Genomic DNA, 23,236 nt, shown 5'->3' on the forward strand with positions numbered 1-23,236 from the left:
AGTCTGAATTATCAAATTTTCAATGGTAGGTTTTATCTGCTCGGCATTTTAGTTGTGTTACAGTGAACAACATACAAGGCTAGAAAAGGATAACAAACAGGACTGTATCATAACAAAGACAATGATAGAACTGTGTCACATTTGACTGCATCTGAAAAGTCTCTCCTCAAGAGACAAAGTAACTCTGTATTCAGGTTGACTGTTTTCTGGGTTAATGGCACATGTTAGCAGGGGTTCAACTATTCCTTTTATAGTTCTCTTTATTTTCCATTAACACATCTGTTCCACATGACCCTTATTCTGTGAGATGAATTATAAATTAACCATGGTCTGTCACTAGCAGATCTAAAAAATATTTCATATTATATGTTAGCAAAACTTTAATGATTCTTACAGTGTAAACATATGAAAATGTATCTTCCAGGTTGAGGGCACCAATGAATTTCATACTGGTGATACTATGAATTAATAAGACTTTTATTGTAAGTACAGTATTATGAAGAAAACACCTGGCTATCTCAAACATGGAAGATAAATTCTGAACAGTGCTGACATCTCATTTTCTAAGTCTGCCTTAGATGAGATTCTCATCACTTTACACTTCAGATAATTGTTGTGCAATTAAATATTATAATGAATTGCATGAATCAACATACCCATTTCTTTTCTTAAGGAATAAAGTAGGGCATAAGAGATCACATGCTGTCAGTGTGGTCTGTTTCCGTGCTGACCTATTGACACAAAATGGTACGAATGTTATGTCATTGGGAACCATGCTGGTTAATACTGATATGTTGTCTTTTAAGGTTTAACTGCTTGTGCCTCCATTCATGAAGGCCAGGATCAATTGCTTTTCCTTGTATTTGATTAGTTACACATCATGTTAAAATGTTTGAACTAAAAGCTGTGAATCTCAGTGAGCTCTATGTTATTTGTTTTTGCGAAGGATTACCCATTTCTGAGGAAAAACAAATCCTGATTTCAGCTGTGATGAAGATGGTGGTTATATTGCACTGAAATGGGCCAAAATTAAATTTGTGACACTACCAAATTTCATCAGAATCTGGAGATACAGAAATCTTACCATTATACATTCATGTACAGTGTGTAGAGAACACAAAACTGTTCAATAACTTTCATAGCATTTCAAATTTCCACACCAGTTGTCATACAAGTAACACATTTTGTACTTACCAACAGGAATGTGAGAGTTCAAGAGTTTAATCCATAATTCCTGAGATCCGCCATACAGTGGATGAATGCAGGTACAGTGACCTAAACGATCAGGGTGGAAGTCCAAAATCTTTTCCACCTCATCTGGATTCGGTATCTGGAATCAAATTAAGATTGTGTTTTTCAGAGAATATTAAATGATTAGTTCTTGACACTGGAACAGATCAACTTCAACATTTCAGTTTAGCTGAGCTGAAGGAGGGAATGTGGACAGTCTATAAAATAACCTTGATAATCCCCCCAAAATTATCTTACTTTAATTCACACACACACATGTTGCATCCTAGACTATCTGGGCTAGTGGTATGAGGGTCATTTCATCAATTATAAATACAATAGTAGCAGTATAGTATCAAGTCTCTTTATTTTCTCCTCTAATTTTCTATATTCCACAGCAAGGTTTAGTGTGTAAATGATGTCAGAAATAGTTTGGTAGAAACGTGTAATGTGAAGGACAGGAGAGAGGAATGCTTTATTTACCATACTTGTGTATATGACCACATGCTTTTCTTTAAACAAATCAGAACAATAATTTAAATAAAGTAGGTGCATGGACAGTTCACAAACCAAATAATCCTCATGTGGATAACTGGGAATATCTCAAATCTCCAGTTCTGATGGGGGCAAAATTGGGAATTTTTATTATGTCCAGCCTCAAAGTTACATAATGAAATTTAGTGATTACAGGTTTTCAAATTATTATCAAATTGACATTTGAGTAAAATAAGTGTAGAATTCGGTATCAGTGTTGTGTCTTTCTCAAAGTTAATTTGCGGAAGCCTATTCAATTGAGGACTTCTGATATAGACCACAGCAGGTCTGAACATGGAGTTAGGTCAATACTACTCGTCAGAAATCAAGTTAGGGCCATGTATACATTTTCAGTGCCCTGTTTCAGGCCATTGCATATGAGTACTGAAATTCCCATTGAAGAATGCAATAAAATTCATAGAATCAACTAAATTTGAGGTTATTATGGATTGAAGATTTTATTCATGTATTTAATAAAATATGATTATGCAACATTTAATGTTTTTTAAGACGGTAACTTCACCTACTGCACAGAACTTTAGTCATATTTTACACTGATGGTCAGAATTAAAAAAAAATATATTGTCTATATTTGCTGGTTCTTTGAAACAAGTCAAAGAAAATTATCTAAATATATATGTGGGTGTGTCTCGACCCGTGTTTATGTTTAATGTATTTCAGTTTTCTGAATATCTCCTCATTGAGGGATGTTTATTCAAAATGTGAAACAGTTATTTTACTGCAAGACCATACTGAAAGGTTTTGCTGACCAAACTTGCATTTTCTGGTAAATTCTGTATCTGACAGTCTCTTTCTCATCCCATAATAAATGACCAGATGGCATTGACAGCTTCTAGACAGAAATTCTACTTGAAACTGAAAGTGCCATATCACCCAATTAAGCACCGGGATAGCTCCAGCTACAGGCTGCATGGCCCAGGTTTGATTCCTGGCAGGGGCAAGCCATTTTTATCTTCTCCACAGCATCCAGACCAGCTCTGGGACCCACCCAGCAGCCTCCTAAGCAGGCTCTTTCCCTGAGGGCAAAGTAGCTGGGGCATGATGGTGACCACACACCTCCATCTAGTGCAGAGGTCAAGAATGGTGAAGCTATATTCCACACATTTTTATGGCATGTTGCTTAATTAATTAAGCACTGGGACAGCTTTACCTCACCTTACATCCCCCAAGTGGAACAAGATTTTACTGAATTGAATTACACATTTTGAGGGTTGCATGAAAGTAAAAGTTGGGCCACATGCAGTGAGTATCACTGTGTTAGGTAATCCCAACAAATATATTAGATTTGTTTAGTGGTGATAAGTCCAATACCTCCTACCTTCAATATTTTCACCTTTAGTTTTCATAATGCCTGAACGTCTGAGTAACTGTATCCAGAAAGCAATTGTAATGGGTGAAGCTGGATTACATATTAATCTCCTCCAAACACTTAAACTTCACATAACAGGAGTGAAGTGGCATGTTCATAAACATTGTTTCCTTTATAATAGTTTCTTGTATGTGAAGTGATACTATGGCCACAAATACCAACCTCTGCACAGTGAATGGAAATCTTGAGTCCAGCATTCCTAGCATGAGCCAAGCTTGGCAGATAATCTGTCAGTGACCCTTTCATTGGATCTCCACTCAGATCTAGTCCTACAATAAGTTTAGGATTCTGGGAATGTGCAGTTAGAACAGCATCAAGTGTTTCACTTGCAGATTCTTGTCCTTGCTGGCGGTCTAATGACACCATCAATTTTACAAGGATTTGACCATCAGTGGAATTTCTGTAGAAAAAAAATAATCATGCTTTTATCTTCCAGGAACAGTAAACTACACAGCAGCTGAACAGTATATATGCTTTAGAACAGGACTATATTTTGAGGCCTGTGTTATAATGGGTCAATGATCGAATCAAGGTGGATGAGATAGGCAAGGTATGTAGCATGCATTGGGGAGAAGACTGCATATAGGATTTGGGTGGGAAAGCCAGAAAGAAAGAGACCACTAGGAAGACATTTATGTAGGTGATAGGATAATATTAAAATGGATCTTAGAGAAATAGGATGAGGTGGTATGGACTGGATTCATCTGTCTCAGGATGCGAACTGGTGGAGGGCTCTTGTGAACATGGTAATGAATATTTGGGTTCCATAAAATGTTTGGAAATTCTTCAGTAGCTGAGCAGCTGGTGGCTTCTCAAGGAGTCAGCTCCCATGAAGTCATTTAGTTAGTGTTATAATGGGTTCATATATCCCCTTAAACTTTATGAGCTGAAAGACACCATATGGGGACCTTTAAAGTAAAGCCGCATGGCCGAACAACACCGTATGGTGACTTGCAGTCCACGCGTGCGCACAGTGTTTTAAAATCTAATTTTAAGATAGAAATTCTTGTTCTACTTACACTATTTTTGGACACCAGCTTTATAAGTAGACTGTCTTCCATCCCGCATCATCTAACTGAATGTTGCATGTAACTGAATGCAGGGTCCGACGTCACAATTCATGCACTTTGTCCGTATGTAACTCTGTTTTCCACGCGAAGCGCACACATGCAACATCAGTCTCGTATTAGCAGGAAGTAGGCCAATGATGGCGAGTGGTCTCCTCTATTTGTAACGCTTATAAAACATCGCAATTTCAACTATGCACCATGGCCCCATTTCGCATGGAAGAAGCCGAAATTGAGAGGCTGCTCGTAAATTACACCATTCAGAATGCGGTACAGTCGATTCTGAAGGGACGAGGACGCAAGGGGCATTCAAGGGATATTCCAAGAACAGTACCTCTGTGTGTTTAGTCCGACATATAAACAGACAGAGTTTTGTAAGGATAAAAGTAGGATAAGAACTCGCCCACACTCGTGTATACAGTAAGCCAAGTGACTGGAGAATGTGCAATGAAAACATAAACTTCCTCTCCTCTTGCCAGATAAAATATAGACAGTGTGTCAGCAGCATGCATTTATACTGCAGAAACGTTTTGTGCAGAAGCTTTATGCATTTTTGTGGACAGANCAATGTATCATAAAGTTTATAAACTGATTCTTGATAATCCCTTTGTGAAGTGAAATACTGTATATGGGTATGCTACCAATTAAGAATGAAGTTCCACTATTTCTAGAGTGGAAGTAATACTAATATGAAAAGTATGTTTTGTCATTTTCAGGAAACCAAAACATTACAGTATAAGCAAATTCATTAAAGTATCCACCAGGTTACAGATAATTTTATGCTCATTGAACATCTACAATGTTATACATTGATACTCGTACATCCTAGGGGTTATGATCAAGGGACTGAAAGGGCTGGGATAAAGATTCTGTGTATGGCTAAATTAATTCTGTAAGAGAACTGCAACTTAAAATTATTTAATTTTGTCTCTTAATTTTGAGGCCCCAGACCCAAACCTCAGCCCAAGTATATGTAATAGTCTTTTGCATCTTCCTCAAGGCTCTCTAGAAAGTGGGATAGTACCTTACAAGAGGCCACATCAGTATTTGATATCCTTTCCAGCTGATTCAAAAACTATCCTGTCATTAAACACTGCATAACCTAGACAGCTAATAGTTCTGTAAATCAAGAATGAGATGGAGTAATGATTAAGAGTGGTGAGCAGGTAAGGATTTGGAAGGAGGTAGCCATGGTCTTTTCAAGGTACAGTCCTAGCATTTGACTGGATCGACTGAAGAAAACTTCAGAATTAGTTAGTCTATTCAAGATTCAAATACAGGGAATATTTTTAGTAACTAGATGCGTTCATGGCTTTTCACTTCACTGCTACTGGTGCATCACTGGCCGCAAAACGCATGCAATTTTTGTCACTGACTCAGTATGCTTTATAGCCGATAATGTTTGGAATAGAGGAAAATAACTTTTAGACCTCTACGCAGTATTATGTTACACAGTGGGCAGTAGGCAGTAGTTATCAGTGCCATGATCCATTTGTTCCCAGTTAACAGTCAGCATTGTGGCACAACATTGTCTGCTATACTTTAGAACACGTATTTCTGTATGACACCTACATGAAATACGGATATGTTGGAAAGTGTCGGCAGAACTTTCCACTTAAATTTTGTGATGAAAGAGTTCCCAGTAGACAATTCATAATTTGGTGAATAAACTTAGAACAACGGGGACTCTTTAATAGATAAGAAAACAAACATAAGCATTGAGTGCTTACTGAGGAGAAGTTAGATGACACAGGGATAAGACTTGTAACATACACCTAGAAAATCACTGAAACGTCTAGCTCAAAAGTCAAAGTCTAGTGCAAGAATGGCAACACAATTGCTGAAGCCATCCAGTGAAAGTTGGTGCCTGGTGTGCTGAAAGTGCAAGAAGGAATGTTGTACGTGTGTTTTTTAACGAAACAATTAATTTCGAAAGATATTCATGTGTAGAGGGACAGTGTTTTCAACACCTCCTGTGATCTGTGAACAAAGGTAAGAACTTCTCTTCATTCCATATGTTATCGGCATGCTTAGTCATAGGTAAAATTCACATGTTTTGCAGCCAGTGGTGCACCGGTCGCAGTGAAGCGTACGGCCGTGACTGCGTGAAGTTCATTAAAAAATACCCTGCACAAGTCTATAGAGTATTAATGCTACACAAAGTTTTCATTTCCTGGGATTTTGCATATGAATTTCTCTAATGGCAGATTTAATTGTGAATGCCAGCATAAAGTTCTCAGTTTTGATTTTATTTTAAGTATCATATAAATAAATGCCCCTTCCTCATTTTTATGCTTCCAGTATTTTCTATCAGGTGTGAGTTCTGCCAGTATTTTTAAGGCAAAAGTGGTTAAGAAAATAAATGTGATAACTTTGGAAACCTGAATGAGCATAATATAAAATTTTAAAGCAAGAGGACAAAAACATTGCTGTCTTACTGAATAGCATCCACCATTGCTTGTATGTACTGAGCCTTAGACATAACTCCTGGTACACTGCGTGGCGTACTTCGAAGTTCAAGATAGAGAACACCATCATCTGCAAATTCCTTGATGACATCTTGTGTTGCCTTGTAGACAGCAGCAGGTGTAGTTGTCAGTGAGTGTGCAATACCAAACAGTTGAAAACATCTGAACAAATGTAAGTGCAGTATGTAAAAAGAGTCCTGTTCAGTCGCACAACAGTTCAGTTGACAACAGTACATTTCATTCCGAATATAATGATTATGAAAAATTAAATACTTGGCATATCATAATAAAACAAAATGCAGTTGTTTAGAAGTGACTGATATAAGACAATAAGCAAAAAAAAAAAGTGTCCAATGTCATACCAATAATTTTACCAAATGTTACACTATAGTGTCTCCTTTTCAGAAGGCTCAGGGTTTGAATATCTGCCTGGAGACAGGATATCATGGCCAAGGGTTTTCCTGGTCACCCTCAGTTCCTCCAGGTAGTTGCAGTTTTAATACCTTAAATTGTTGACTACTTTCATTCACATCTTTTCCAGTTTATGATTCACAGTTCCCTCATCATTTGACACTAGGTGCATTTATCTGTGCCAATGGAATAATGTCTTTAAGTAAACCAAGAATCAATCAATGAACTTAGTGCACTAAACTCCTAGTTATTCGCCACGCGTGGGAAATGGGTTGCAACAGTTGAATGAGAAGTCCAATACAAAGCCAACACAACAAAGTTTTCACTTCTTGCCTGGAGACTTCTTAAATGTAATGGATTGATATATGAAAGAATTTGCATACACACATTCACAAATTCGACTAGCCTTGCCTGTAATATCACTTGCATGAGGAAGGACTATGGGTAGCACTTCTAGTGGAAGTTGGAAGAACTACCATGTAATGGGTGAACATAGGTGCATCACAAATTGGCCAGTTGGATGAGAAATCTCAATGCTTGGATGTTGGATAATCAGGAGTTGCTGTATTTCATTTTGGAGCGTGGGGATAAGAGAACAAAAACATTTTTTTTTAATAAGTGAATATTGTACAATTGTACAATATGTAAGTCCCATTTTATTTTATTTATTCATTTACTTTTTTCTTTTTAATTTCTTCTATATTCTCTTTTCTTCTCTTCACACACCAGTCTTACATAATTGACACTAAAGAGTAAAGTTCTTATGCCAGGTTTTAAAAATAATTCCTTTTTTTATAAGAAATTCTACATATAAGGAAAGTTGAAGTAATAAAATTCTGAAAATATTTTCTAAAATGGTGCACATATGATTACACATATGGACTTACAATTCTGTAAGAATTTTTCAGTAATTAAAATTATACATGAAGAGCATGTATGATTACTCAGTGAAGGATAACATTGACTTCCAAAAGCTATGAAATTATGCTATGAAGTTAACTTTTCAGTTATAGTAAGTGAACACCAGAAACGTTAATTTTAGCTTGCTGCATGAGCATTTAATTTTGGTCATTCCCAGTGCCTACTTTCTTCTCCCTAAAAATACATGTTTACAGATACTTTCATACTATTTCAGCCTCAAGGGTGTAACATACAATGCACTGTCAGATGTGACTTTTGACAAGTTTGCTGGTATATATACTGGTGTGTACAAGCTGAAGAGAGCACTGGTCAAGACTGTGGAAATATAATTCACAAGTGCATTAAAAATACTTGTTATTTACCTAACTTCTGCATATAAAGTTAAGCTACATTTATACTTCTTTAAAGACAGTAGGATATAATTATGTAAACAAATGATGTAACTGACCGTGCTGTTCATGTAGTAGGCTTGGAATAAGTCTGGGAAGAGACTTATTTTTGTTCAGTTTAAAATTGCAGCTTTTGCTAATACACTAATGTGGGTATAATCTGCCTTTCTTGTGTCAGATTCCCATACACATTTCCCACATTCTTCTGCAGTTTTGAATCATATATATCTCTATAACAAACTGCATGACTGGCACAAATTTTATTTGTAAATATTGTTGCTGTTTCTTGCTTTATTTAACATTGCTGTATGAACTGCATAGTTTGTAATGCCTCAAATCACGAATGATGAATTGGGAGGAATGTGGAAACTGTTACAACCTTCTTATAACCAAGTATCTGAGCATTTGCCTAGAGGGACTGAGGAACCTCATCAGAATAGTCAATATTCAAACCTAGTTCCTCCTGAAAACAAAGTATGAGTGCAACAGCTATGTCACTGATTCATTATTTTGAGATAAGGACAGGAATATCAGTGGCATATTTGTGTATATGATAGCTGCTGCAACAATGGAAATTGATTTTATGATCCTTTGGTTTGGGTTTTACATGACTATCAAGTGGTAAAATGAAACCCATTAGATTAGAGGGTGGGCAGACCTCTAAATATGGTGTGAACACATGGGGAAGAGAGAAATCACTGTCTCTGCCAGCAATTGAACTCTTACTCTATTATCTTCCAGGCTATAGCCTGTTCATTATACTGACTGAGCTATTCCAGCTTTGGAAATTACTAAATTAACATTGTTTTTTAATTAAAACGTCTATGTATCCACAGTCTGTCAATAATGCAACAATTGTTTATTCACAATTTAACAGTTAACATAACATGTTTCGGCCATAGATGGCCATCTTCAGATGTCTTAATGTATCAAAACTGTTACACTGCTCTGATGTGTGCTAAAACCGCGCGCTGCAGTCCCCTTAAAAATAATTACAAAAATAATGAAAAATTAATGGGAATTTTAATGGATTTTAATTAATTATTTTTATGTTATTTTTAAGTGGACTGCAGCCCGCAGTTTTAGCGCACATCAGAGCAGCGTAACAGTTTGGACGCATTAAGACACCTGAAGATGGCCATCTGTGGCTGAAACATGTTGTGTTAAGTGTTAAATGGTGAATAAACAATTGTTGCATTATTGATGGACTGTGGATACATAGACGTTTTAATTAAAGTTTTGCAACAGGATGCTGAAATACAGAATTGTTTTCACTTTGTGAACAATGCTTGCAACTACTGTATCTAAACCATTAGTCTACCAGGAACCAAATTCTATGGAATAACCACAAATTAAAGCAAAAACAATATGCAATGCATGTTAATCATATTTAATTCTATAACCAGGTGTCTTGAAACAATCTTACTCTTCCAGTGTTCGTTTCTGCCCATGCTCTATGATGGCTTCCTGTATGTTCCAAACAGCATCATCACTGCCTGAAAGTGATTTCTGTAAGTTGGCGAGTTCTCTCAGAGTTTTAGTACTAAGTGATCCGTTAAGATGGGCATGTAGCTCCTGTAACGGATATTAGAAGTGGAAACTGTGAATATAAATGGAAAGTAAAATATTGATTACTGGTTTGTGTATGTTTGCTGTTAAAGGTAAAGTTCTCCCTACAATTAATCAAGCACCATGGCATGAAGATGGCATTCTCTGTGACTGATTATGCACTGAGCCATAAAGACATACTGGGGAGCAGAGATGCTCAACACATTCTTGACCTCAGCATGAGATGAAGGTGAATAATAATCTACATGCCCTGGCTGCTTTACCACCAGGATAAGGTCTTCCAAACCCACTGGACAGGAGGCTGAGTAGGACGCAGAGCCAGTTTGGATGTGGCAGCAAAGAGAAAATTCCCTACCACAAATCATTCTCTGCATATCTCATAGCAAATTCCCTGTACTGGCTCCTTTCTGTGTTTAATATAGATTTATATTAATGATCAGTTGTCAGGTGCCCTACACGTAAAGTATCATCAGTCTTCTTCAATGCCACTGTCCTGGGGAAGTATTACAACCCAATGTCTTGCAGTATGGAGGCCGTAGTAACTTGTACGTGTATCAAAAGGATAACAACATAATCTTCTTGTGTTTAATTAAGCACCAAACCATAAAGACATAGGTGAGTAAGTGGACAACTCTATGCATTCTTAATCCAGGTAGCAAATGAAGATGAGTGGTCAGCTTCACATCCAAGCCACTCTGTCCCCAGGGAGAGAGCCCCCATTAGATAAGGAGGCAGGGACAGGACATGTACTTCTTTCTCTGCTGCTTGGGAACAAATGACTCATTTGGTCTGTGGCTCATGTAGACACAAGTTGGAACATGTCCAAACGTGCTTGGGTACATAAGTTAGCCTGACTCAACACCCCAGCGACTCGCTGAGGCCATTCCAGGAATTAAACTGTCAGACCTCGTACTTACATCAAAGGTATTTATCTAGAATGAGAGAAGCAAGAAAAACATTCAGAATGTTTGTGGGAAAATCTCCAGGGCAACAGCTACTTGGAAAAATGACAGGGATGGGGGAGAATAACATTAAATGGAATCTCAGGTAAATTTGTCAGGATGTGAATTACAATGAAATGTCCATGATTTATTTAAACCATCTTGCAGTGCATACACTCATTTATCTCCTTCTCTCCCTCGCACTACATGTTTCGGCATAATAATGCCATCTTCAGGTGCTTACTTATCCACGCCAAACTAGTTCATTGCATGCCTTGTTCTCATATTAAAATAACTAAAATATGTATCTATTGTTCAGGAACAATTTTAATATTTTTAACGTTTGACAATGTATATGATAGATACATATTTTAGTTATTTTAATATGAGAACAAGGCATGCAATGAACTAGTTTGGCGTGGATAAGTAAGCACCTGAAGATGGCATTATTATGCCGAAACATGTAGTGCGAGGGAGAGAAGGAAATAAATGAGTGTATGCACTGCAAGACGGTTTAAATAAATCATGGACTTAAATCAGTGCAACAGGACGCTAAAATATAACATTACAATGAAATGGCTTAGGATAATTTTTCAGTGCTTGGCTTTGATGTGAATACTGAATCTTCTGCTTCAGATACAGAGTTGGTCAGCTCCCTCTCCTGAAAACAGAACATGAATGATGGTATCTTTTATTCTGAAGTCCAAAGTCTGGGAAGCATATTGTAACTAACTCAATTTGGCTGGGCATTTGAGGTTCAGTTACAAATAGGGGCAGGAATTCTTCTCTTTGCACCGAATCCATACCAGCCCTGTGTGTAAACACAGCCCTCTATCCGATTGAGATTGGGGATCTTGGAAATAATGCTGGTAGCTGAGTCCAACACAACACACCATACAAGCTGCAAAAGATGCAGCTGTTGTGTTGTACACAACTAATTTCTGGTCTCCCCTGCAGTAATGTATGCTTTCAAAGCAAAAGTGTAAATTCAGTGACTCACTGAAAGTTGAATTTCCATTTATACAACTGGTTTAGAAAATACTGCTGTAATAAGATGTACTGCATGTTGCTCCGTTTTTTCTATAGCGAGTGGTGAGAGGACTTCGATGACAAATATCCAAGCAAAGAAGCACAAAATGCATTCCTTGCTAAACCTCTTTTGATGAATATACTTATTTATGCAGTTATCCATTGCAAAAAGAAAGTGAACATTTTAGTTCCCATCCCCCCTGTAAGAAATGGTCTGAAATGTGTGTGCATTTGAAAGAAAAAAATGCCCCACATGGAAGCATGAAGGAGGTTACTAAACTTTTATTGTGCTTGCTTGGCAGCAATGCACCCATTGAAAAGTGTTTTCCTGTATCAAGTATATCTGTTCTGAAGAGGTCGTTAGTTCATGTGGACACAATACAAGTCATTTTGGGAGTGAAAATGAATAAAAACTTGTTATGTGAAGCATTTAGTGAAAAACTTGCAACAAATCGTGGAATACTGAAGACGATAAATTCTTCAGATAAATACCATGCCACTGCAAGGATCTCCTCTTCAAAATAATCAAGGTACTGTCAAAATAATTATGTCTTACATATTATATTTAAGTGCATACGCTAGTTCACTACTTTCATGTACTGTATCCTATCACTTTCATTATATATGTATTGCTACATTTCACAGACCTAAATTTATTGATACTGTCCAATAACACACACACATATATATATATATATATATAAAAAACAGGGTGTATTATGTACCACTTAAAAGGAAACTACCTTCTCCAGCTCCCACCAGTGACTTTAGAATGGCTGTCCCTAAAAAATTCCAAGAAAAAAAAATGCTCACTTTACCTTACAATAATATTAAATTGTGAATTCAGTGTTTTTGTACTTTTGTCCATGCAGATTAACATTATTCACGCATATAACAGCACAAGGATTTTAAAAGGGTTCTAACGATGGTGTATAACTCTCAGAATTACCAGGCTTTTAGACTTTGTCAATCATCCAGTATTCTAAAAACCAGAGAACAATGTTTTGGAAACTGGATCTGTGTCTGTCCTCAGGTGAGGGGGGTGACATCTACCTTGTTGGGTCCCTTAGATAGATCTAACCTCAATCACTGGTCCAGCTCTTTGTAAGGGACTGAATAGGGTATCTCCACTCACATGAGGATGGATACAGATCCAGTTTCCGAAACATGTTCTCTGGTTTTCAGAATACCAGATGATGGGCAAAGTCCAAAATCCAGTAATTCTGAAAAACAAGGATTGCTAATCTTCCCGGGCAGTTGGGCAGATTTGTCAATGATATCGGGCAAAAGGTAGAGTTCCTTAATTAAGCACCATGCCATGAAGATATTTCTGTGCTTAAATATAGAGGAGTGCAGGTATAGCTCCATGCATTCTTAACTTTGACAGTAGGTGGACGTCAGTGATGAGCTTCATGCCCCAGCCATTTTACACTTTTGCAGAAAAGAATTCCTGGTACCAGCTGGATAGGCTAGGAGGGTGCAAGTTCAGAGAAGTGTCCCTGCTGCCATAGGGGATCAAACCCCCATTATCTAGCCTACTATTTGACACTACGATTATGAATTGTGAACTAAGAAGAATTAAATACATATCTAAACAACAAAAAATGTGAAGACTGACTACATAGACATTATTTTTGTTAATAATGGTAACTTTCACACAAATTATTTTTCGCCAACGGTTGGTAGATGTTACGTGCATATGAACTATGTTTTCAAAAAGCAGGCACAATCGGTTCCTATTCTTTAAACGGTACTAAAACAAAATAATTATTGACACAACTATGCACAGCAATTAACATGGTTGTAATGAAGAATTATCAAGAACATCTGTATAATTCAGTTACGACATGGCTGACTACATTAAATTAAATTATTGTTTCAGCATTTATTTATTGGTAACTTTCGTTTACTGTATATAAACATACAACACTGACCACTTTCGGTAACCTCTTACAAAATACATCACTGACTTGCAGCATCATATTATCATCACTCGTTCCCGCTCGCATGTTTCTACTGAAGTTAGGCACAACCGAAGAAAAGGTAGCTGCAGTAATATTCGAGTGTTGCAAACTATCGAACAAGTCACGAAAATAATCGAATTAATTAATTCGCACGCTAAGTGCAGGAAATCTTAAATTAATGTGAGAAACTTTCTCCCAATAAACAATTTTGCAACTCTAACACCTTGTACTGCAGAGGCGTTTATTCCATTGTGTTTTTTTTTAAACAAAGTTTAATATCACTTCACTCATATCCCTTCCGAAAGATACGAGTGAAGTGATTCTGAACCCAGTTCCAAACAGATAAAAAAAACGTAAAGGTGCAAGAACTTTGTCTACAAAGCACTAGATGAAAAAGAAGCAAGTATAGGGTTATTTTTAGATTTATCAAAAGCGTTTGACCTAGTAGACCATGACATATTACTAAGAAAAATGGCAAGAATGGGAATACGAGGGGTTACACTAAGGTGGTTCCAAACATATTTAAAAAACAGGGAGCAAGAAGTAGAAATTACATACAGATGTAAACAAACTAATCGAATCAGTAATTACCTATCCCGAAAGAGACCCATTAGCCATGGCGTCCCACAAGGTTCTGTTCTGGGACCAGTGTTGTTTCTATTATACATAAATGACCTAGAGGCTGTCATAGAGCATGGGAAACCAACGTTCTTTGCTGATGATACTAGCATTTTTATAACAGGAAATAGCGCCAACGAAATTCAAAGGAAAACAAATGAAACAATAAACAAACTCACAGAGTGGTTTGAGTGGAATCAATTAACTATTAACAAAGAAAAAACAATAGCAATAGCCTTTCATCATCCTCAAAAACTACAACTCGAATGCCCTTCAATAAAGATTTATGACACTGTCATCAATTACACAGATCACTCAAAATTTCTGGGAGTCTGGCTAGATAAGCATCTGAGATGGACTATACATACGCAAAAGTTAGCAAACAATTTATGTAAAATATGTTTTGGCCTAAGAGTAGTCAGAAGAGTGACTGGATTAGAGACTGTCCGCACGTTATATTTTGCTTATTTCCAATCTTTGCTATCATATGGACTGATATTTTGGGGTAACTCAGTAAAAGCAAAATTGATATTTAAATTACAAAAGAGAGCTATAAGAGCTATGACCCAGGTCCCAAAAACAACTAGTTGTAAACAAATTTTCAAATCATTACATATATTACCTTTACCATCTTTGTATATATACGAAATTTTAATATACATAAAATCCAATTTAAATGATTTCACAACCAACTCAGGATTACACTCATACAATACAAGGAAAAAAGACGACTTACACATCGTCCCATGTAATACAAGTCTATACAAGAACAACTTTAACAATGTAGGAATTCGACTGCTAAATCATTTACCACTACATATTAAAGAGATACCAGTACTATTCAAGTTCAGAAGTGCTTTGAAAACTTACCTACTTAATCATTGCTTCTACAAAGTGGATGAGTTTCTCTTGTATGGGGCAAGCACTAGCTCTAATCAATTATAATCACATAAGTAATGAATAATTGGTTTTGGAATCGCTACTGCGCAGTTTTCTTTTCCCTTTTCCAGCAACCAAGCTAACACAGTGGAGATTTACCGGAACAGGCTACTCTGGAGATATGCAGACTTCAAGAAGCTTCACCAGCACTACAGAGACCAGGACCATAAACTACAGTGAAGCAACATACCAGACAATATTATCTCTAAGGCCGTGCCACAGCTTAAGCGGTTAGTCGCTGGCTTCCCACCGAGGCGGTCTGGTCCAGTGGGATTTGTGATGGACAAAGTGGCACTGGGGCAGGTTTTCTCCGAGTACTTCGGTTTCCCCTGCCAATCTTCATTCCATCAAACTCTCCATAACCATAACCACCCAGGATATATATCATTCGAATCATAATTTTATTATCTTTGTATACTATTATATCATTGTGTTATATATTGTATTATTATTATTATTATTATTATTATTATTATTATTATTATTATTACTATTATTATTATTACTTATTGTATTGTAAAGTATTTGACTTGTCCTATATCATGTACAATGATCCATGGATATGATATGAAATAAATAAATAAATAAGCACAAGAGATTTGGTTGCGAAATTATTTATTGCTATTCTTGTGAACTATGGGTCCGGGGGGGGGGGACATATAAAGCGGTGGTATGATAGCATACCGTCTTACCGATTGCGCTATCGGCACTGGCGGCCAATTTGTATCTCGTTACTGAAAGTAAGCGTAGAGATGGCAGCAGTGTTGCACTCGTGACGAACGGTAGCCATGTTGCCCACCAATAACGAAGAGTTTCACGTGTTAGGTTATGGTGGTGGGTTTCGTGGGAATCTATAAGTATGAATTTTGATTTGATGTGTTCCGTTGGTGGATAAATTGTGTGCAGTTTGTGAAGTTATGGTGGTATGTTATATTCATAATGGTAAATATGGATTTTGATTTGATGTGAAGCGGGAGTCAACGTTTACGCACAAAGTTGCATGCATGTTATTTCTGTATATGAATGCTATCCTTACTGTGCCGAATGAAATTAGAAATATATACACGAAGTAAAAAATTCTTCTTCTCATATTTCGTGCATATCATGTTAATATTATGAGATGTTAAGAATCTTTCTCATTGACCCAAAAGAAGGTCTGTATAATCTCAAGAAACTCTAGTTTACTGTGATTATGTTATACTACTACATCATCATCATCATCATCATCATCATCATCATCACTGGTACGACAGCCCTTTGTGAGCCTTGGCCTTCCTCAGGATTGCTCGCCATTCTTCTCCATTCGATGCTACATTCCTCCAGGTCTTTACACCCAAAATTCTTATGTCCTGCCACAGACATTCTTCCCATCTCAATCTTGGTCTTCCCACTTTCCTATTTCCTTATGGTTTAGTATTAAGTATTTTCTTAATCATTCTATTCTCGCTAGCACGTATTATGTGTCCAGCCCATTCAAGCCTTTTCACCTTTATAAATCCAATAATGTCTGGTTCATTAAATAGTTTGTATAGCTCATGGTTATACCTCTTCCTCCATATTCCATTTTCTTCAAATTTATCTAAAGATCCTCCTTTCAAATATACTTAAAAGTCTTTCATCCGATCTTGACAGTGGCCAGGTCTCAGAGGCATAAGATAGCACAGATCTTATAGGTACTTTATACATCATAGTTTTGGTTTTCCTGGGTATTAGATGGGATTTCAGGTGTTTCCTAAGGCCATGGAGACATTTATTTGCCGCAAGTACACGCTTTTATATTTCATCACTGATGTCATTTTTACAGTTAACATCTGATCCAAGGTAAGTAAAACTACATACAACCTCAAATTTATATGAGCCGATTTCAATATATGCAGGTCCATTAGCACAGTCTTTCTTAGCCACCGGCATATACATTGTTTTATTTTGGTTAATTTGAAGATTCATCTTTTTTGCTGCTCTTTCCAAATTAACAAACTCTTCTTTCATAGATTTTTGTGCTCTACCATTTATATCAATATCATCTCCAAATGCCAAAATTTGAACTGACTTGTAGAATATAGTTCCTCTTGTGTTGATGCCTGCATCTCTAACTACCTTCTCTAATGCTATATTGAACAAAAGGCAGGCTAGGGAATCCCCTTGTCAAACTCCATTTCTAGTTATTATAGGGCTGGACAACATATTCTGAATCTTAATTTGGCACTGGGTGTTTCTCATAGTGGCTCTGACTAAGGCGATTAACTCCTGTGGAGTGTGCATCTCTTCCATTGCCAGAAAAGGACTATCTATCTATGGAGTCATAGGCTGATCGGAAGTCAATGAAAAGATGATGTGTTTCAATTTGGAATTCATTACACTTTTCAAGGACCTGGCAAATAGTGAAAATCTGATCTTTAGTTGATCTTCCTTGACAAAACCCACATTGGTAATCCCCAATTATGCCTTCCACAAAGGGAGAGAGTCTGTTAAATAGAATGTTGGAAAATATTTTATATGCTATGCACAACAGACTAATTCCTCTATAGTTAGAGCATACCATGACATCACCTTTCTTATGGATAGGGCATACAGTACTTAGGTTCCATTCCTCTGGGATTATTTCAGTTATCTATATCTTAACTATTAGCTGATGTAAGTGCTTAGCATATTCTGGGCCTGAAAATTTCACCAATTCTGCCATGATGAGATCCATTCCTGGAGCTTTATTATTTTTCAATTTTTTGATAGCTTGTTCAACTTCTTTTATGGTCGGCGCTGAATCTTCAGCCTCAAAATTTCCTTGATTCCAGTCTATGGTCACACCTTCCACTTGTTCGGAGGCATTACCATTTAATAATTCCTAAAAATATTGCGCCCATCTTTCCAGTGTTGCCTCATCGCTACTCAATATCGTGCCTTCTTTATCTGTACATAAGGTTGTTCTAGGTTGAAAGTCCTTTCGACTGTTGTTTAGTTTTTGATAAAACGCTCTAATTTCATTTGAACTTCTTAAATGCTCCAGTTCAATCAGTTCTTTTTTATCATATTCCCTTTTCTTCTTTTTATGCAATCTTTTTTCTTTTCTTCTTGCTTCACGGTATTCTTCCACGGCCCCTTGAGTATGGTTCTTTTGCTTCATTCTCTTATATGCCTGGTTTTTTTTATTTGTCACTTGCCCACAGTCTCCATCAAACCAATTCTTATGCTTCGTCCTAAAACTGCACCAGCAGCATTTATAATAACATCTCTGGGGGCCCTCCAGGCTTCACTGACATCCTCACTGTCAGAGAGACCTGCCAGGCATTCACTAATTAATCCAGTATATCTGGTTGCAACTCCTTGTTCCACCAATTTTCCACAATACGGGTTCTTAGCCTGGGATCCATGTATCTTCCTTGCATTAGATATTCAGCTTCAAATTTTTGATATTATTAAGTAATGATCAGAGTCAATGTTGGCCTCCCTGTAGCTCCTGACATCCATCAAGTCTGATCAGTGTCTTACATCTATTAGGATGTGATCAGTTTGGTTAAACACATTTCCATCAGGGGATTTCCAAATTCGTTTATGTATATCCTTGTGATTAAACATTGTACTACCTACTACCATGTTTCTTGAGGAAGCAAAATTTATTAATCTCATCCCATTATCATTTGACTTGTTATGTAGGCTATGTTTTCCAATAACCGATCTATATACATCCTCATTCCCCACTTTAACATTCATGTCCCCTATGATTATTTTACAATCCCTTTTTGGGCATTAGCCATCTATTTCATCCAATTCGTCATAAAAGGAATCTTACTCCTCATCACTTTTATCTTCAGTTGGGGCATGTGCACAAATAAGGCTATAGTTAAAAAACTTTCCCTTAATTCGTAGCCTACATGTTCTGTGAGATTTTGCCTGGAAGTCTAAAATAAGATGCCTCCTTTTTTCATTAACAATAAAACCTGTTCCAAACATGTCACTCTTCTTCTGACAGCTATAGAATACAACATGATCCCTCTTTTCCATGACTCCTTTACCCAACCACCTCAGTTCTTGTATAGCAGTGATATCTATTTTATAGCTATCTAGTTGTTCAAGTAGCATTTTTAGTGCTCCGGCTTTGTAGAGAGATAATACATTCCAAGATCCAATTTTCAAATCCTTTAAACATTTTCCAGGTTGTCTTGAATAGGTCCATCTCGCTACTCTTTCCTTGGATTTCTGAACAATTTAGTTTTTATGGTGTAAGGTTGTTGGCCTCATGCCCAACCCCCAACCTGGAGGACCAGGGTATCCCTTTCTATCTGGCTCCTACCCCTTCACCTGTCCCGCATGGGTAGCTCTACCAGTAGCTACGCTACCACCGGCATAGCTCTCAGGGTCTCAGGAGCTCTCAAACCCCACCACCACGATAAGGTGGAGATACCGTTGGTGGGGACTACTACATTATAGCGACAGCATAAGGGCAGGGGGCAGCCAACACACTTTCCATTCATAAGTACAACCTAATATATATCACTTATTGTATATTGAGCTTAAGCTCTCTAAGACAGTGGTTCTCAACCTATATGAGACCGTGGCCCAGTAAGTTCTTTTTTTATAAGACGAGGGCCCAGTCGCATCAAATTTACATGTAAATACCTTTCCAGTTTTGTTAAAGTTCATGCATTAAGCTAACGTAAAAGCGGCCTCCGTAGTCTGGAGGTAACATTCCCACCTCATGACTCGTACGCGGGTTCAAATACCCGGCGGAGGTCATCGAATTTTTAAGGGTGGAAAAATTCAGGGAACAAGTCCTCCGGGAGGGACTTTAAGCCGTGGGTTCCGTGTCGTAGCTGTACGGCATGTAAAAGAACGTCATATCTCCAAAGGAGGTCACTGAGCCAAATTACGGACGTTTCCCACCCAACAGCAGTCTCTAATACCTCTGGTAGATGTGGGAAGCATTATAGATACCTCTCAGCTAGTAGAGCCGGTCTCGCTGGCTGGACGGGACTGATGGTAAGCACCAGTACTGGTAGGATATAGAGACTGGTAGAAATCATAGAGGGAAGCACAATGGACCAATACAGGTCTAAGTGCATGGGGAAACCCACCCTCTCCAATAAGTAACTAACTAACTAACTAAGCTAACGTAATATTAGTAATTAATTATAGCATAATCATAAAGAGTATTAGTACACTTATTTATACAGTGTGGCATGTTAACAAACATAAAATTACGTTTAAATTAGTTATCAATCACAGGACTAAAGAAATCTTGTAGGATTTTATAGTTTCCTCAGACCAACATCATTAAATTAAGTTGTGATAATTTTCATTGACATATCCCATGCTGATCACCAAAAACTTATGTTATTCAGCGTAAAATTGATTATTGTATTATTAAATTGATTTTAAGGATGTTGGTTTGGAAAAAATGCCAGTGAGAAAAATATTTATGCATTGTAACTCACCATAGAAGTCTACTGAGTAGGGGAAGAAGCAGAAGGATGTCAACTTGTGAAGAAACAGTATTCAGTATTACTAGATTTGAGAACTGGATACAGACTGCCTTGAACTTCAATTTCAGTGGAAAAATTTTCTTTATACTTCCTTGCTGATTGGTCACTGACATTTGCAACACAGATGTTATTTCACTCAGTTCTGAGAACAGAGGATATGCCGCCCATTGTTGTAATCGGCTTGCAAGCAATTTTTATGACTGGTCATAAACTTCGGTATTGCCTTTCCCAAATGTTGAAAGATTTGGATGTCTGAAAATTCCCGATCATTCATGAACACTTCCATGTTTAAAAATATGTGGCTTGGTCACTGACATTTGCTACACAGATTTAGGTGTTCTGTGCCTGAGCTTCTCGACACAAATATTATTCTCCTCAGAATATTTCCACTATAAAATGTTTATTCAAGAAAAATGCTTAGAAAATGAAAATGACAAATTCCAGAAGAGCCTCTCGCGGCCCAGTATAATTGATGCTAGGGCCCACTACTGGACCGCAGCCCAGCGGTTGAGAAGCACTGCTCTAAGACATTACCGAGGTCATGGCTACACAACCTATCCTACTAAGAAGATTCCGTTATGCGGGTTCCCCACGCTGTAGTCGCTTCTTCTGGCTTAAAAGCAGGCCTACACTTAGTGGTCGCAGAGTGTTCCAACAAAACACTACATTAATTTTTATGTCTTAATCTTTGTTCTCTTGGTTTAATGTTTTATTTCTTATCTTTACTTCTGTAATTTTAGACTACAAATTTTTATATAAGGACTTTAGCTTTAAATTTCACCCAGGATTTGTTATACATTTACATTTGAATTTAATTTCAAGACACAATAAGGATCTTTATTTGATGAATAAACTGATGTTTACAACACAACAGCTCAGACCGGTGCTGTGTATGCCTGATAATGACCTATGAAATGGTCGAAACATGTTGCGTCTCTAATGAGCGTAATAAAAGCAAATGTTGATGCAGTAGTATCTTCTTTGTTTTGAACGTTAATTGTTGTTGTGTAAACGGTGTATTCCATGCTTTATATGTCTTAGTTATAATTTGTGTATTGTTTCTTGCAGTATAAATTGAAAGAAAGAAATTACGCTTTGCCCCTGGTTGCTTGTCATCCAACTTTTTCAGGGATTCAGAACAATATGTCTGTTTCATGATGTAATGACTTTATTATGTGTCACTTAATGCAACGAAGGAATTCAGTTTAGCCAACGTCCGCATTAGATTTATTAATTGCAGCACCTGCACCATTTTTGTAATGTTTGTTAATGAATTATTTATGGATTTTGAGACAGTATATTCTGCTCTTAAAGGGTTTTGGTATGGGCTAGAAGAATTGGGACATCCTGCACTATTAATTCTACAAGAATGCTGTACAATAAACATTTTTGCAGCAGACATTTCTCAGAAAGTGATTTATCTACAGCACAAAGGGTACACTTTGTACATGTGGCCCATATTCTGCTGCTCAGTCACTCCCACAACCTCCCAAACCTTCATTACATATGCTTTTCTTTGATCCCTTGCCTTCAGTTTCAAGTCCTGAAGATGACCTGTATGACCGGTCTCCCTCCAGAAACTGTAGCAAGACATTGGTGCCCTCTGCTGTACATTTGTTCCTGTCTATGCAGATAGTTCTTCTGCTTCCTGTCAGATGTCTGCAGTGCAACCATCACCAACAGCAGCCAGCACCTTTGCAGTGAAAGAAACCTCCTTTCCTCTAAGCTCTGTAAGTATAAATGTTTCTAATGGGGAACTCAGGCATGTCTTCCTCAAAGCTTAGAGCAAAGCATTCTCTGCTAAAAGAACTTAATTTGGCATTGCTTTGGGAATTGATGCCATGGAAAGGGAAATTGTACGAACATATTTGGAATAAGGATAGTGCACATTGCACACTCAAAAATTAATATAAGGGGAAGAAGTTGAAAAAATCTGTGATGTGGACAGTGACCCACTGATGGATTATCTTTCATCTTCATTCAGTTTAGAGGCTGCCAGTCTTTTGGCAGCAGTGTTTAGGAACAGACAGAGGCCTAAGGGCAGGAGATTTAATTTTGATGACAAAGTGTTGGCTCTCTCTCTCCTTAAATGTCGCCCGAAATTCTATATTCTCCATACACTACTCTCCCTCCCATCCAGTCAGTCCTTTCATTCCATCCTGAATACTGTTCCATTTAAGACAGGCATCAATGCTCATGTGTTTTGTACACTCCAACAGTCTCTGCATAAAATGTCTTTTAGAGATCATTGTTGTCACAAGTTTGATGAAATGTCAATCAGAGTGAACT

The 23,236-nt window shown here is 37.3% G+C and overlaps 2 protein-coding genes across 6 annotated transcripts in view; one reads left to right on the forward strand and one right to left on the reverse strand.

The window, feature by feature from the left end:
- The window catches only part of LOC111869527 (adenosine deaminase-like protein), a 24,001-nt gene extending 10,031 nt beyond the window's left edge, over window positions 1–13,970 (reverse strand). The window contains exons 1-5 of the mRNA XM_023861125.2: window positions 13,884–13,970; window positions 9,837–9,985; window positions 6,660–6,851; window positions 3,317–3,554; window positions 1,195–1,330 (exon numbers count right to left, since the gene is read on the reverse strand). Of these exons, the coding sequence (XP_023716893.1) occupies window positions 1,195–1,330; window positions 3,317–3,554; window positions 6,660–6,851; window positions 9,837–9,985; window positions 13,884–13,958 (790 nt within the window). The 5' untranslated portion in view covers window positions 13,959–13,970. The remainder of the gene's footprint in view (window positions 1–1,194; window positions 1,331–3,316; window positions 3,555–6,659; window positions 6,852–9,836; window positions 9,986–13,883) is intronic.
- A 2,309-nt stretch (window positions 13,971–16,279) lies between these two features.
- LOC111869533 (odorant receptor 49b) overlaps window positions 16,280–23,236 on the forward strand; it is a 39,625-nt gene continuing 32,668 nt past the window's right edge. Inside the window, exons 1-2 of one of the 5 annotated variants that reach the window (XM_023861138.2) lie at window positions 16,280–16,412; window positions 22,482–22,677. The gene's annotated coding sequence lies outside the window, so the exon portion shown is untranslated. Of the gene's footprint in view, window positions 16,413–21,648; window positions 22,678–23,236 lie in introns of those variants that run through there. The other 4 variants (XM_023861141.2, XM_023861139.2, XM_033753465.1 and 1 more) reach the window with 4 other exon arrangements.

This window comes from Cryptotermes secundus, unplaced genomic scaffold (assembly GCF_002891405.2).
Source record: "Cryptotermes secundus unplaced genomic scaffold, Csec_1.0 scaffold139, whole genome shotgun sequence".
Lineage (NCBI taxonomy): Eukaryota > Metazoa > Arthropoda > Insecta > Blattodea > Kalotermitidae > Cryptotermes > Cryptotermes secundus.